At 46.6% G+C, this 17,251-nt stretch overlaps 1 protein-coding gene across 1 annotated transcript; it reads left to right on the top strand.

Moving 5' to 3' along the window:
* The first annotated feature begins 15,372 nt into the window (after positions 1–15,372).
* Positions 15,373–16,855, top strand: LOC120671989 (protein MIZU-KUSSEI 1-like). Its single transcript, XM_039952272.1, has one exon. It carries the CDS (start codon positions 15,637–15,639, stop codon positions 16,516–16,518), a length of 882 nt encoding a protein of 293 aa, XP_039808206.1. The 5' UTR covers positions 15,373–15,636; the 3' UTR covers positions 16,519–16,855.
* Positions 16,856–17,251: the final 396 nt, after the last annotated feature.

The raw sequence follows: 17,251 nt of genomic DNA, 5'->3' as shown, positions 1-17,251 counted from the left end.
ATGGCAAGGTGGTTGCTCACAAAGTTGAGAAGAAGGATTGGAGTTGGAACCGCTCCATTTGGATGCCCAAAGAAGTCATCACCAACATGAAGGGGCCTCAAATGGTGTGGGTTCCAAAAGATATTTGAAGCCCATGGATCGGCTTCGGGGGATTTGGAGGCTTAGCTTATAAGATGATGAGAATATTCAAGTTAAAGAAGATAAGCTCACAACTTGGATATTTGGTGCTCAAATCCTCCATAAAGTAATGTAGCTATATTTTAATTCAAGCATCATGTAGCTCCATTACTTTTGCTATGATGTTTGCATGCATTATACTTCCTAGTGTTATATATGGTGGGTTGCTTATGTCTTGCTCTAATCCATGAGCAACCTACATGGTTTGATAAGTGTGTAGAAAGCTACACAAAATCACTCTTCATGGTACATAAACTTCATGAGGTATGTATTTCATTTTGTACCATGAGCACAAGCTATAGGGTAAACTTCCCATTGTTATCATAAACAATGTGCATACATTTACTTGGTGATTCAAACACTAAATGCACATATTTAGAGAGAGTTCATGCTACGATTTGTGATTTTGGAGACTAACGTGTTTGCTAGTTTATTTTTTGTAGTATCTTTCTGGAGTTAACACTCTAAGAGAATGTTGTTCACGCTCAATATGAATTAACAACTCTATAAGAGTGATTAAATAAAAAAGTGTGATTTCATGCATATTGAGCCATGCTCTATTGAACTTAAATTTCCATATCTAAGTTCATAGGTTATGTGCTCATACATTTGTCCACCCTGGAGTACCAAAGTGCCTCTCACTCATCTTCTTTCAAGTGGTACAACCAAGGTAACTAAATCACCCCCGGAGGTATGCAAGGTTCTAAATCTCATTCAATTGGTATTATTGTCATTTTTTTAATTTTTTAGAGCTAACTACGTGCATAATATGGTCTAAGCTTTCTTGTTTAAACATCTAGTTGTGCACTTAATTTTCACATTATCATTTTGTGCACATACTTGCGGAAAGCTTATCTCATATAGTGAAAGTCTCATGTTTTGTGACCCATCTTAGTAATCATTCAAGTGGTATCTTCATCGATATCTTACTCTTGGATCATGATTTATGGAACTAACTCCCTAGGATACTAATCTTTTCCTTTGAGTTATATTATTTTGCAATGACTTTTTAGGTGATTTGACTCCAAAGGGGGAGAAATGTGACTCAAAGCAAGTATCTCCCAAAGGGGGAGGAATGTCTTCCAAATGGGGGAAAAATATGGGGAGAAGTAAAAAGGGAAAAATCATGGATTTATGGGGAGGCCAAGCCGACATTGGATGGTGGTAAGCATCCGAGCAAGTGTAAGTTGTTCAATTTGTCCATTTTTGCAAATTTATGCTTCCTTTGATTGTGTTGTCATCAATCACCAAAAAGGGGGAGATTGTAACGAACATGGCACTATTTAGGACATTTCGAGTGGCCCCATTAAAGCCATTTTGAGTGATTTTGGTGATCGAGTGACAACGCAATTATTGGGACTAATGTGTTTGTCAAGTGTATCTCATCAGGTCCCAAGAATGAAGTAAAAAGCCCTAGCAAAGCAAAACACAAAGAAAGAACTCAAAAAAACATTGAATTGGACGAGTTCTGCAAAACTCAGTAGCGTCGGATTATCCGAATTAGCCAGGTCGGATAAACACACCCAAAAAAACCGGATGATCCGACGCCATAAAAGAAGGGTCGGACAAACCCTCGAATGATGTACTAGAGAGCATGTCAAGGCGCATCAAAAAAAGTCTTGAGGGTCGGATGATCCAACGCGTGGTGATTAGAGCGTCGGAGTAATTGTCGGATAAATGATCAGAGAAGGTGTTTTGAATTCTGGATTTGCCCTGTTGCACCGGATGATCCGACGCCAGGTTACAAGAAGGTCGGACGAAGAAGTCGGACAAATAACGTCAGCAGTTGGTTTGAAAGATAACGGCTACCAGGAGAGTCGCAGTGGGGTCGGATGATCCGACGCCCTTGTCAGAGCACTGTCGGATTATCCGACGCCTATGCAGAAAAAAGTAACGGCTACTCAACGGCTAATTTGAGTTGATGGCCTATATAAGCGACTCTTCCTGGTCATTTGACGCTTGCTGGAGTTCAGAGAGACCCTAGACTCATTGAAGAACATCTCCAAGCCAACCAAAGAGAGAATTGATCACATCTTTAGGTTTAGTTCTAGATTAGCTCTTGAGTGAGTGAGTGGGCAAGGTTGTGTACCTTGTGAGCTGGTTCTTGAGTGAACAAATGTGTATCTCGGTGAGCCGGCCATCCTTGGAGTCTTGGTGACTCGTCGGCACGTCTTCGACCCTCCGGCTTGGTGTGGAGCTGCGACGACAAGATTTGTGCGGGGGACGTGGAGACCCTCTTCCTTGGTGGAGAAGCTCCTTAGTGGAACCCGGGGTCAAGGTGACCGTGAGTGTTCACGGAAGAGATTTGGTGGCCGAGAAGCAATACGCATTGTGAGTGCTTCAACAACGTGGATGTAGGTATGCCTTTGTGGCTAACCGAACTACGGGATAAATTCTCGTGTCACAAGAGTTTGCATTCTCTCATCCCTCTTTAAGCTTCCGCATTTACTTATTGCAATTTTTGTATGTATTTACTTTTTAGAGTAGAATCTTGATAGGATTGGCTATAGGTGGCATAACTCTTTTGGGATGAGGGTTTTTACACTAGAAGAACACTAGTTGCACATCTGGATAGTATATCTTAGTTTAATTTATGTGCAAATAGTTGGAGCTTGAGGTTAAGGTTTTTAGTTTGTCTAATTCACCCCCTCCCCCTCTTAGGCTACGAGCAGCTGATTCCTTTCACACAGGGCACATCCTCCTCGGACACCAAAGTGTATTTTTATTCTCTCATCAGTTTTAGGCATTTTTCAGTTTAAATTGGCTGGTGTACGTAGAGTTCAAGTACTACTAACTAGCACAATCTCCCACTACTAAAAAGAAGTAGCGACCGGTTGTTCCTATGACCATCGCCCCTCCCTCACCATTGTTTCGCCGCAATCCATTTTCAGCCGCTTCATTACTAAGCATCACCGCACGCTCAACTCTTTCATGATGCGCTCATGCTGCTGTCGCCGCCTCCCTCTCTTTCCTGATCTGCCTACTGCCTCGAGCCCAAGCCTCTCGACAGTTTTGTCTTCCATCGCCATCCCCCTCCTCTTTGACTGCCCCGAGCCGCGGCCCCTCGGCACCCCCTCCTCCACCGAGCAGCCTGGCGTGAGCCACGGGTGGCCTATGTCGCCCTCTTCCCGTGGCACCCCATTCACCGCCAGCAGGTTGTACCACGAAAAAGGCTGCTGCCTACTCCTTGCCAGGTAAATTCCGGCCACAATAGTGCCTCTCCTCGACAGGTAAGGTGTAAAAACGGAACATCCTTGATGTCCTCTCTCTATTCCCCTCTCTCCCCCATCTCACACTCCGCTGTCGTTGAGGCCCTGTGCTTGACCCCAGCTCCACCGCCTCCCCTCTGTTCTGTCCTGGCGAGAAGATAAGCTCGAGCTCAGCTCTGTTCTATCCTATTGTTTTTCTTTCTTTTCAGCTGAACCCGAGTTTTGTATTTCCTATTTCTCCAAATTCTACGTGTCAACTTCGAAATCTTCCAACCGAAAAGTTGTAGAAGACACTTTCCTCTACAATTTTATTTACATACACTTTTTCTAATTTAGCATGTATCATACTCAAATATTGTGCTAAACCAGGATGTAAACCTCCAACATAAAAGTTGTAGAAGACATTTTCCTCTATATTTTTTTGTTACTTACACTTTTTCTAATTCAGAATGTATAATACTCAAATATTATTCTAAATCAGGTTGTATACCTCAGTTTCAGTCTGAATCTTTCTGAAACCAAACTTTGCAGTCCATTTATCTCCATACTTTACTACTGAACTTTGAAATCTGTTAAAAGATAAATTGTAGCCCCAACATTCCTCTACAATTTTTGTTTCACGTACATCCTCATATTTAGGCCATTATCGTGGTCAAAATTTGCTATGAATATGTCGGGTTCTGCCTGGAATTGAGACTTTTAAGTTCACCTACGTAAACTTGCCAACTTACATTTAATTATCTCCAAAATTCATTACTAAACTACAAAATACATAAACACCATAATTGTAGAAGGAATATTGCTTCACACTTTTCATGTTGGGAACTTTCTCTAATTCTTTCTCTATATTATTCTCAAAAATATCTCTGAACATTAGGATTTTGACTGACATTAAATGTTTCAGCCGTCTGTTCAAACCTGCTACATATGAATCCAATTATCTCCAAATTTTATTACTGAGCATCACAATTGGCCAAAAGAAAACTTGTATATATGACATTGCTCTACAATTCTTTTATTATATACTTCCTCAAATTCAGCCTCTAACCTAGTCAAAAACAGCGCTAACCCTTGCTGTCTGAACCATTTCATAACATTTAGACATTCACTCGATCTGCTTAAACCAGCAAATTTTAAATTTCAATTTAAAGGCTTCAACATTTGTTTTCAATTAGAAGGGTTTAAAGAGTATGTCTTTGTTGTTGTATGTAATTTACAAATATTTTATATGATGAAAAATGATGCTCATTTTCGATTGAAGAAGTGAATGGGTATCAACCTATTTTCTTAGAAAATAAATATATGATTACACTTAAATGGGTTTCCACAAGACTTATCAAGTTTGGTCTGAATGTAATTACATTTGCAAGATTATATTTAGCAAGTAGTTTTATCCGTAGCTACGCATGGTTATGATCCTAGTTTAACAAAAGAATTGTTTCCTGCTCCTATTCAACTAGGCGTATAGCCCGCGCATTTGCGCGGCTAGTATTGAAAATTTCAAAACATGTCGTTGTATCCTTACTTAAAGATTATACTTTTTTACCATACATCATCATGTTCATTATCGTAAATTATGTCTTATTGTTGGTTAAAACAATTCAGATATGATCTACCTATAATAACAATTTGATTTATTGAGCTTTAATAATATTATGCATATAATTATTTTCTTATTTTGGTTTTATTTTGATTGATTGTTGTTAGGTTTTGATTTTATTAATAGTATATGTTTGTAACTGATACATAGTTAAATTGTATTACATATTTAATTTTTCATAATGGTTTTAATTAGGCACAGGGATATTATAGGCTAAATTTTTTATAATGGCAGTGGTGGGTAATTTTTATTTTTATATTTTTCTCCGATTAACGTGGGATTTTCTAGGTCTTGAGAGCGAACGTGGAGCCTCCATTAGTTGGTCAAATAATAAGATAATAGATGTCAACTTCTAATGCCTTTACCTATGTACTTCGTAGGACAATAGGAGCAGCTCAGGGTTTTGTAACGATCAAACATTTGGATGAAATTTCAAAACAAATTTTATTTTAACCTTTGTCGAAGCCTTTGTGTTTTCATGGACTTTATAGAATTTGATAGTGCTATTTAATGGATTTTCTTGATTTCTCTCCCAGCTAGAAAGTTTTAGAAAACTTATAAATATCTGTACCTTTCTAGAATGCTCTAGTCCCACAGATTCACAATGCATCGGAGTTCGCTTTTCACAAGCAGAGTGGCCACTAGGTTGTGTGTGACTTACGAGCTCCAGGAAGGCAAGAAGCAAACAAGACCGTGAATCTGTGATGTGATCCCGTCCAGGGAGACCATCCATCGTTGCCGGTTGTCACAGGGCACAGCCTGTCCTACGACTCCTAAGGGTCCGTTTTGATGTAGATATTGATGCCCTGGAATTGTATTGAGTACCAATACCAAATCTGACCAGCATTGGAAATGGACGAAATACCAAATCTATTGTTTGGATGTACAAGAATTCGCAATATGGAATCGAGGAACACCTCAAATACTAGTTCATGTTTGGATGTGCACATCTGGAATTTACTCGTCTTCTTCCCCCACCCCACTCACGATTTACCGAGATGCGCAGGTGGAGACGGCACCGGCCATGGCGTGCTCGGGCGCGGTCCTGGCCCTTGCCCCGGGCGCGGCCCGGCCCCAGCAGCGACTGGCTCGGGAGCGAAGCGGCCGCGGCCTCGGGCACAGAGAGGTTCTCGCCGGCGGCCTCGAGGAAGAGAAGGGGCGGTCGCCGCCGGCAGCAGGGAAGAAGAGAAGGGTGCGCACCGCTGGCCGCGGGGAAGAAGAAGAAGGGGCTCTCGTCGCCAGCCGCGGGGAAGGAGAGGAGGGGGTGCTCGCGGCCGGCCGCGAGGAAGAAGAAGAAGGGGCGCTCGTCGCCGGCCGAGGGGAAGGAGAGGAGGGGTGCTCGCCGCCGGCCGCGAGAAAGAAGAAGAAGGGGTGCTCGTCGCCGGCCACGGGGAAGGAGAGGAGGGGGTGCTCGCCACCGGCCGCGAGGAAGAGAAGGGGCGGTCGCCGCCGGCTGCGGCGAAGGAGAGGAGGGGGTGCTCGCCGCCAGCCACACGGAGAAGAGAAGGGGTGCTCGTCGCCGGCCGCGGGGAGGAAAAGGGAGGGTCTGTGCTCACGATTCTAACGAATACGGAGGTGTGGAGCTCGGTATCAAAGGTGGGCAAATTTAGTTATGGCCCAATACCGTGGAAATGAGCTTCAATTCCATCTCTCAATGCCAAAGATATCCAAACACTGGAATTGGAAAAATTGGGTTCCAAAGTCTTGGTCTCATTATCTACATCCAAACACAGTGTAAGTGTTTTTTTTTCTAATCAGTTTAGGAATTTCAGATAAATTTTATTGGCTAGTGCAAGTATTGTTCAAGTACTCAATAGCACAATTTAACAAAAGAATTGTTACCCGCCCCTATTCAATGCCAAAATTCTGAGGCATTTACTTTCCAACTAGATAGGATAATAGGAGCAGCTTAGAGTTTTAATGATCGAACTTTTGGAGGGAATTTCAGAAAAAAACATTTTAGTTCCGAACTTTGTCTTTTCAAAACCTTCAGGTGTTTTCATGGATTTATAGAATTTTATTGTACTATTATTGAATTTTCTTGATTTATGTTCCAGCTAGAAAGTCTTAATAAATTATAAATGTGTGTATCTTTTTTTTTTTTGAGGGGGGTGTGTGTATCTTTCTTGAATGCTCGTATCTTAGAATGGGCTTTGGCTCATTTATTCATCCAGATCGCACGGCCTTTGCTCAGAATTATTGGGCCGTTGCTTATCCCACTAGGCCTTAGGACTGAGCCTGATGGACCAGTGTTTTTCGTTGTCCGCGCTTTGAGCCTGCAAAATATCAAAACCATCGCGCTCGCCTGCTTCCCGCTAAATATTAGGAGTTACACATATAACTAATAGTCCACAAAAAGTCTAATAATTATTTTTGTTGCTCGAACAATAACAATTGTTCCAAAAAGAAAAAGATTATTCTAGCAAGAAAAGAATTTATTCCAGCAACAAAAACATGATTAGGCTGGTTTGTTGGACCAATTTTAGATCCAAAATAAAAAATCATGGACAAGTGGTTGTCCACTCGGGGTCCCCGAGCAGCACCCTGCTTCCCTGGGCTTAAAGGCCGCTGCGTCGCTTCATCAACTGGCCCATTTCCTTTCCAATCCGTTGCAAATTTGCAGTTCGCCAAGAGATGAAAACGAGCTCAGAAATGCTATAGACATAATTCTACTTCTCTTTCCAAAACATAGATTTTTGTTGTTCAAAACATGTACACAGGAGAAATACTCACTTTCACGCACGTACCCTCACATCTATAAATAAATGCACTCATATATCATACTCTAATCCTATAATCACTTATGAGAGGCTATACCACCGAATATTGAAATATTTAAATTTACAACATGCATCACTTACCATTGAAAGAGAAAATTGGCACTGTAAAAAGAACACCGAGCTCCTCTCACACACAAAAACAGGAGAAGGGTGGTATCACCCAGTCGGAGCAGTACACTTGGTCGTGCTACAGTAAAGGCAGCAGACCATATTCGGAGCGGGACTGGGAACAGAGCAACGCGGCGAGGGCGCCCAGTCCGCCGCCCGTCGGAGTGCCATGCTCGTCGCGCTGCCGCTGCAATCCGCTCCCTCTTCTACAGGTCACGGACACGGGCTCACGGCGCTCGGCGCCCGCCGCCCGTCCGGCAGTCAACCTTTTGCTTTGTCTGACCCCTCGTCGGCGGCCGGCGGGTACGCCCCAATCCCGAGGGTTGAAGAAAACAGCGGCCTTTGTCTGTCCTCCTGCTCGCCTAGCCTAACTTCCATCTTATCGGCGGCCTTGTTTAACTCGTTTCTTTCGGTTACCATCTAGTAGGTGCATACTACTGTTTGGCGGTAAATTTGTTATCAGTTACCACCATAACAGAAGAAAGATGCTTTACAATAGGGCGTGAGAACACTAATAGAAAACAAGGTCTTTGGTCCAGTCTAAAAGTACCAGCTGCAATTGCAGTCGGTACATCAATACCGGCTGCAATGGCAGGCGGTACTTTTAGGCTGGACCGATGGCTTAAGGTGTCTAGAGAAAACTTTTGGTACCGGGTCGTAGCGAAATCCAGTACCAATAATTAAGAATCAGCACCGGACGGTACCACTACCCGGGACCAATGAAGAAAAGATGATTTAGTACCGGGTGATAACATGCACCGGTACTAAAAGCATGGCCTTTAGCACCGGTTGAAATATCCAGCCTGCACCAAAAAAGTAGCCACCCACTCTGCCTCCTCGATATTTTAAGTCCCTGGCCATTCATCTCTCACATCCTTCATTCTCTCATCTCTCTCATTTCTCATTATCTACCTCTCATCTCTCCCACCTTATCTCCCACGGCCTTATCTCTGGGAGCGGAGGGGCGCACGAGCGCCGGCCGCCGTCGCCGTGGGTGCGCGGGCCGCCATGGCTGCGGGAGCCGGCCGCCCGCCGCCACCGTGGGAGCGCGGGCCACCATGGCTGCGGGAGCCGGCCGCCGCCGCCGCTGCACGGGTCTGCCCCAGCCGTGGGTGATTTTTTCTTTTTTTCTTACTTTTTTAAATAGAGATGCATGTGGGATTATAGATTGTATCTATTTTATGGGATTAATGGATTGTATCTATCTTGTGAACGATTTTTTGAATGATTTGTCGGATCTATGAGTATTTTGTTTGGATCGATTCAATATTTTGTTGTTGATTCTTTTGAATGAATCTCTACTGCTAGTGGAGGATGGGATGCTAGTGGAGGATGGGAGGGGAATGGGAGAGAGTGCAAGGAACGGAACGGGAGATGATGATAGGGAACAAGCGTAGCTGCCTTTGGTACCGGTTGGAATTCCAACCGCTACCAAAGGTGATTTTAGGTACCGGGTTATTTACCCGGTGTCAAAGCCAGACCCCATTGGTCTCACTTTGCTAGCACCGGTTGGAGAACCGGGACAGAAGTTTGTTTCCAACCAGTACTAAGAGCTCTTTTTCTAGTAGTGGAATGTGTCCTCAATTTTAAGTAGCTAAATCTGTGTTAGGATAAATCTAACAAAACTTATAACAACTTGACTAACCTGGATTACTAATCCAAAATAGATCACATCTAGTACATCAACTAATGTGGAATGGTAGAGTTCAGTCCTATACCAGCAGTAGTGGCGTCCATGGTGCTGGTGGGTGTAGATGCAGTCGTGACGTCGTCGATGGCGTGAACGGCATTGGGGACATAGTGCAGACGCTCCTTGAGCGTCCTCACGGGGTAGCGGCGACCTTCAGGACGCCACCGGCACTGCCCCGGGGGTGGAACTCGCGCTTCTGAGCCTTCCAGTGCTTCTGAAGGATCGGTGGTGGTGGAATGGATTAGATTAATTAACCCTGGGGTTAACAATCTTAGTTATAAGCACTGTAGACCCAGGGCCGAGCCCAATGGGCTTAGGTTTGCCTCCCGATCAAGGCAATCGCAGATTGGTTCTGCATAACCGATTCCTAGACTCATGGGGTGAGATCGCCCCCTTCTTCTCATGGTTCTGTTGTTGACCGAGGTCAAACAAAAACAGATCCAACATACCAATTGTTAAGATAAATCTAAAAAAACTTATAACAACTTGACTAACCAGGATTACTAATCCAAACTAGATCACATCTAGTACATCAACTAATGCGGAATGGTAGAGTTCGGTCCTATACTAGCAGTAGTGGCGTCCATGGTGCTAGTGGGTGTAGATGCAGTCGTGACATCGTCGATGGCGTGAACGACGTCGGGGACGTAGCACAGACGCTCCTTGAGCGTCCTCTCGGGGATGCGGGGACCTTCAGGACGCCACCCACACTTCCCCGGGGGTGGAACTCGCGCTTCTGAGCCTTCCAGTGCTTCTGAAGGATCGGTGGTGGTGGAATGGATTAGATTAGATTAACCCTGGGGTTAACCCTCTTATTTATAAGCACTGTAGGCCCAGGTCCGAGTCCAATGGGCTTAGGTTTGCCCCCCGATCAAGGCAATCGCGGATTGGTTCTACAGAACCGATTCCTAGACTCACGGGGTGAGATCGCCCCTTCTTCTCATGGTTCTGTTGTTGACCGAGGTCAAACAAAAATAGATCCAACATTCTCCTCCTTGACCGAAGGTCAACTGCTTATTCTTAACTTAAACTTAATACTTATTCGGACACTAACTTATACTTAACTTAAACTAAAATCCATCCTCCATAAATTAGCAAGTACCAGACCAATGCATCGTCAGCAGCACAACGGCATACTAGGATAACATTACCCATAGCCTTACTGAAAAAACTTTATCAGGATTCTTATTCTTATCTGGGGAAAAAATTAATGGCCCTGAACCAGGACCTGATCAAAAGTATCAACCAAACCCATACCTAGGACATGTTTCTGAAAGAGGGATGGTGATAAATCTTTTTTGAGCGGATCTGCAATATTTGTTGTAGTACTTATATGCTCAATCTTAATTGTGCGGTCCTGGTTTCTATCTTTCACGACACGATACTTGAGGTCAATGTACTTGGAAGCACCTGACAATTTATCATTTGCACAAAAGAATACAATAGATTGATTATCGCAGTGCATTGTGATAGGTCTCGAGATACTATCCACAACTCTTAATGCCGGAATAAAATTCTTAAGCCACACTGCATGTCCTGTTGCATCATAACATGCCACAAATTCATCTTGCATCATAGATGCAGCCGTTACACCTTGCTTACCACTTTTCCATGAAATTGCTCCCCATGCTAGAGTGAAGATATATCCAGAAGTTTATGTTCTATCATCTTCATCACCAGCAAGGTCAGCATCAGTGTAACATACAACCTCAAGATTGTCTGTCCTCTTATATGTGAGCATGTAATCTTTGGTGCCTTGGCAATATCTTAACGCCTTCTTGACACCTATCCAGTGAGCCCATCCTGGATTTGACTAATATCTACTAAAAACTCCGGTTGCAAATGCCAAATCTAGACACGTACAGACTTGTGCATACATCAGACTTCCGACAGTTGATGCATAAGGAACATTGTTCATTCTTTCTCTTTCTAAGTCATTCTTAGGGCATTGAGCTTGATTAAACTTATCGCCCTTTTGAATAGGAATAGGTGAAGTGTTGCACTTATCCATGTTATATCTCTTAAGCATTTTCTCAATATAAGCTTTCTGAGATAACCCTAGTACTCTTTGGTCTCTATCTCGGTGTATCTCAATGCCAAGGACATATGAGGCATCACCAAGATCCTTCATATCAAAGTTGGATGAGAAGAAATTCTTAGTCTCATGCAACATATTCTTATCGTTGCACGCTAATAGTATGTCATCCACATACAGTACTAGAATTATTAATTTTCCACCCTTAACTTTAACGTAGATACAACTATCCACATCATTCTCCTTAAATCCGAATTTCTTAATGACCTCATCGAATTTAAGGTTCCACTGCCTGGACGCTTGCTTAAGTCCATAAATGGATTTCTTTAATTTGCATCCCATATGTTCTTTACTCTTTATGGCAAAACTTTCTAGCTGTGCCATAAAGATTGTTTCATTCAAGTCTCCATTTAGGAATGCAGTCTTAACATCCATCTGATGTAGCTCCATATCAAAAGAAGACTTATCTTAGTAATCATATACAATGAAATGCAAATAAAAGCATGATAATAATCCTACGGTGGTCTGATTAACATCATGCAATTAAAATTTCAATTTGCATCACCGGTGGGGAAAACAAACGGAATTTTGTCTTAATACTCATGATTAAATAACGGTGGTCAGAAATAATCACAAGTTTACTCTAAATAAATTTCTCGGTGGTTCCATTTATTTAGAGGCATCTCAATGTATAGTGGTGGAAAAACTTATAAACATGAAATAAACACCAACTACTGAAATTTACTCATGCGATAACTTAACTGAAATTAATGCAGGAATTAAACTGAGCTTAATACTGAAAATGAATTGAAAAACTGAGAATAAAAGAAAACTGAAATTTGGCCCAAAAATGAAAATGGCCCACTGGCGGCCCGCTTGCACGCGGCGTCTCTAAACCCACAGGCGCGCACGCGGGGCCCAGCAAGGGAGCGGCCCAGCATGCGGATGGGCGGCTCAGGTGCATGCGCGGCTCGGCTTAGTGGCTCGGGCGGATTCGCAGCTCAGGCGGCGGCTCGGCTTAGCGCGACGGGAAAATGGCTCAGGGGTGCGCGGCTTAGGCGGCCCAGCAGGCTTTTGAGCCCAGCAGTCGACGAGCAGGCCGAAGCTGCGGCGCTCCCCCCCGGCCCTGAGATCAATCTGAAACGTTGGTTCTAATCCGACGGCTAAAAATGGTTTGGGCAGAGGTTAAATAGCCAAAAAATTCAGGGGAGAGGAAACCCTAATCCATTCTCCCCTTTCCCCTTCCACGAGCAGCTCAGCTCAGGGCGGCCGCCGGCGGCGCGGCAGTCTGCCGCCCGCACAGCTCCGCCGTCCACCGCCCGCGCTGCTTACGTCCGCCCCTCCCTGGAGCTCTATGCGGGATCTGAGGGCTGGAGCTCCGCGGGCCCTCTCCGCGGCACCGCGTGCATCTCGCGCGCGGTCCGCCGAGGGGCTCCGTCGGGGCTCCATGGCCGGCGACGTGAGCGAGTTGATGGCCCGCAAGTGCAAGCTAATGGCCGGCGGCGAGGCGAGCTGATGCGTCGGTAGCGGCGCGACCTGATGTGCCGCGCAGGGCGCGCACAGATGCGCAAGGGACCAGCACCGCCACGCCGAGCCGGTCGGTGCGGGGCTACGGCTCCCGGAGGCTCGCCGGCAACCACGCGCAGCGGCAACTGATGCCACGCGCGGCCGCCGACACTGAGGTAAGCCCCCCTTCTTAATCTGATGTAGGGTTAGGGTTTCGGATGGGGATTTGCGGTTTTGATTTTGGATATGAGTTTTCCCCTCCTTCTAATCTCACTGAATGCCCATCTTATGCATGAATTTGACCCCAAAATAAAACCTAGAGGGATTGTGCCACGGACTAGAAAGAAACCCTAATTTCTTGAACTAAAACATGAAGAACATCTAGATAAACTTAACAGGTCTTAAAATCTAGGAATGCTAACATCACTAACTAACTAGAAACACATGTGCATGATCTGAAACTAAACTGAGTAGTCTAAAACATGATAGAGATCAAGCACAGATAGATCTACACCAGTAAACCGAACCTAAAACTTAGGGTCTTGTCTAGGGATCTAGATCGGATTAGGATAGGCGACTGATACCAATTGTTAGGATAAATCTAACAAAACTTATAACAACTTGACTAACCAGGATGACTAATCCAAAGTAGATCACATCTAGTACATCAATTAATGCGGAATGGTAGAGTTCGGTTCTATACCAGCAGTAGTGGCGTCCATGGTGCTGGTGGGTGTAGATGCAGTCATGACATCGTCAATGGCGTGAACGGCGTCAGGGGCGTAGCGCAGACGCTTCTTGAGCGTCCTCTCGGGGTAGCAGCGACCTTCAGGACGCCACCGGCACTGCCCCGGGGGTGGAACTCGCGCTTCTGAGCCTTCCAGTGCTTCTGAAGGATCGGTGGTGGTGGAATGAATTAGATTAGATTAACCCTGAGGTTAACCCTCTTATTTATAAGCACTGTAGGCTCAGGGCCGAGCCCAATAGACTTAGGTTTGCCTCCCGATCAAGACAATCGCGGATTGGTTCTGCAGAACCGATCCCTAGACTCACGGGTGAGATCGCCCCCTTCTTCTCATAGTTCTGTTGTTGACCGAGGTCAAACAAAAACAGATCCAATAATCTGCACCCAAAACGGCTACTAAATTATACATTATCCACATCGAAGCTCAACCGTGCGACAAACACTGTCTGTCGTACTCTGCTCTGCTGACTGCTGCCCCATGCCCCCATGCCCTGCCTACCCTTTTCTCAGGAGGCAGCTTGGACGCACTTGGGCCTCCAGACACGGGCAGGCGAAATTCAACCTGCGCGTGCCTTCGGAACGCCAAGGGAATCTCTATCAGTTGCTCGCACTTGCAATACCTATTAGAAATTTAGAACTAATCTACTACTTCAGTCTCTGTTCCAACTGATGGCTGCTCAGCATCTGCTCGGTTCTTAACCATATTAGTTAAGTACTAGTTGTCAGCATTCTACTGCTGCTGATCGGAGCTGAGAGGGAATCTCAGCCCACTCGAAGGCACCATGTGTGGAATTGGCTTTCGGAGAGCGACGCATGCCTGCATAATTACGCCCGTACCAGGATTACGGAGTGTGTCCCCTCCAATAAAGAAAGATACAGCTCAAACTCCCGAATGCGATAGTCAGAACCAGGCCACCAAACTGGTTGAGCTTCGTCACTCAATTCTCACCTGGAATTCACCTACATTCTTGGCCGGATCGTTACTGTTATCCTGTCTTATTTTGTTACCGCATTTCGCGTGTAGTGTCCGGGATTTATAGATCAGTCGGTGTCAGTCGACGTAATGACACCGCCACCGGCCACCACCACCACCTGTTAGCATTTCCTGTTTGCTCGCAACTCGCAAGGGACGACGACATGAGCTTATGATGGCCATAAACCAGGTACTCTGAAGAATGACGCCCTGTACAGTGCACATTGCCGGCGCACGGCTAGTCTGACGACCCAACACCACGAGCAACAGTCGCACGACGCTAAACACTAGAAGCTAAGCTAAGCAGGACTGATCATGATTCTGGCAAAAGTAGTTTATTCTACGTGGATTTTTTTAGGAGAAATTTTACAATACTTGTTTTAACTTTGGAGGTCTTTGTTTGCCATCTGTCAAAAAAGCCATGCCAAACCATCAAGAGAGGCACGCCTTCTCTCCTCCATAATCGTTTGTCAAATGGATTGGTACTAAATTCTCTTGCCGGCCTGCCTGTCCTCCCTGTTCCTGCTCACACTCTGCCAGAATCTGCAGCTTGTCTTCCATTTCCTCATCAAACACGACGCAGCAGTCCAGCCGAGGCCGAGCTGAGCCAGGCCGGGAACAAGACAAAGCCGAGAAGCTCTCGCTCTTCTCTTCTCCCTTCTCCCCTTGTCTGCTGCTCAGGTTGGTGGGTTCTGCTCACCAGTCTCCCTCACAGCATACAAAGTCCCCCCCTCCATCCTCCTTCCTCCCTGCACTGGGAGACCACTGGCCACTGGGATTCTGGGAACACACTCTCCTTCACAGCAAGAAACCATGAGGACCATCATGGCGAGGAGCCCCCACGAGTCGTCCTTCTCCTTCTCCCGGAGGAACTTCAAGTGGCCGGTCCTTGGCAAGAGCAGCAGCCATGGCGCCACGGCCGGCGTGGAGGACGGCTCAGGCAAGGGCTCGGAGGCCGACGACGAGGACGAGGCGGCCATTGCATTCTCCTCCAGCTGCCCGTCGTTCCACTCGGAGGACTTCGTGTCCCCGCCGCCCAAGCCGGCGCAGCCGCCACCGAAGCAGCGGGGCAAGAAGGCCCGCACCGCTGTCTCCCGGCTGCGCACAGCGCTGGCCGCGGCCATCGCCGGCCGGCACCGGCAGGTCGGCCTCGGCGCGCGGCTCACGGGCACGCTCTACGGCCACCGCCGTGGCCACGTCCACCTCGCGTTCCAGGTGGACCCGCGCGCGTGCCCCGCGCTGCTGCTCGAGCTCGCCGCGCCCACGGCGTCGCTGGTGCGCGAGATGGCGTCGGGCCTCGTCCGCATCGCGCTCGAGTGCGACCGCGCCAAGGCCGCCTGCGCGTTCCCGAGCGCCGCCGCGGCCGCGACCAGCGGCAGCGGCGGCGGCAGGAAGCTGGTGGAGGAGAAGGTATGGCGCGCGTACTGCAACGGCAAGGGCTGCGGTTACGCGGTGCGCCGCGAGTGCGGCGCCGCGGACTGGCGGGTGCTGCGCGCGCTGGAGGCCGTGTCCATGGGCGCGGGCGTCATACCGGCGGCGTGCGGCGGCGGCGAGGGGGACGTCATGTACATGCGCGCTTGCTTCGAGCGCGTCGTGGGCTCCCGCGACTCGGAGGCGTTCTACATGATGAACCCGGACAGCAGCGCCAGCGGCAATGGCGGCCCGGAGCTGAGCATCTACCTCCTCCGAGTTTGATGGCAAGTTCAGCTACACTGCGCCAGGCAGCCACCGTGATCTCGCATGCTTCAAGCTGCGGCCTTCTACTTGTGCTATCTTTCATGTTTATGGTGTGGTTGTTGTGAAAAAACGATGTCCGTTTAGACTTTGGACCGCTGCAAAATGGAACGGAGTGGAAACTTTCTTCTTAGGGGCTTTTTTGGGGGGTGGCTTCACGATGGTACTTGCCTTATTCGTCACTAACCTCAACTCTCTAGTAAGACCATAGTGAGAATGTGAGAGTGCCGCGAGAGTTGAGGCGAGGGAGTTGTAAGATTAATGCAGTAATGAAAAAAGTACTATGTCCTCCCGTAAATTTGTTTTTCTAACGAGCGCTTGTCACTTGTTTTTTGACGTGAGTGGAGAACTCATAACTGAAAGAGTGAAATAAGTCGCCTGCTTATAAGTTGTAAAGTGAAAAAAGTGATTTATTTTGCCAAACAGGACTAGCTTATTAAGTCATATAGCTTATAAGCCATAAGTTGATACACCCCTACTTAAAACTTATAAGTCCCCTCTTTCCGCATGGAACACACATCTTTCTTGTGTGGGACCCACATTGAAAACCTATCGACACCCGACAACACGCGCCCCTTGCACCCCGCTCTCCACTCCATCCTGTCTTGCCGCCGCCGCATCCCTCCCGTGCTTGTTGTCGCCGGCCCTTGACATCACGCTGTCGCCCCTCACCACCCGGCCGCCGCAACCACCC

Source organism: Panicum virgatum, chromosome 5N (genome assembly GCF_016808335.1).
Source record: "Panicum virgatum strain AP13 chromosome 5N, P.virgatum_v5, whole genome shotgun sequence".
Lineage (NCBI taxonomy): Eukaryota > Viridiplantae > Streptophyta > Magnoliopsida > Poales > Poaceae > Panicum > Panicum virgatum.
The sequence above is the reverse complement of the archived record's forward strand: the minus strand, read 5'-3'. Positions and strand labels throughout refer to the sequence as shown.

Bases quoted from the DNA above. Each gene is read 5' to 3' on its own strand.
- LOC120671989 (XM_039952272.1), top strand. From the start codon at position 15,637: ATGAGGACCATCATGGCGAGGAGCCCCCACGAGTCGTCCTTCTCCTTC.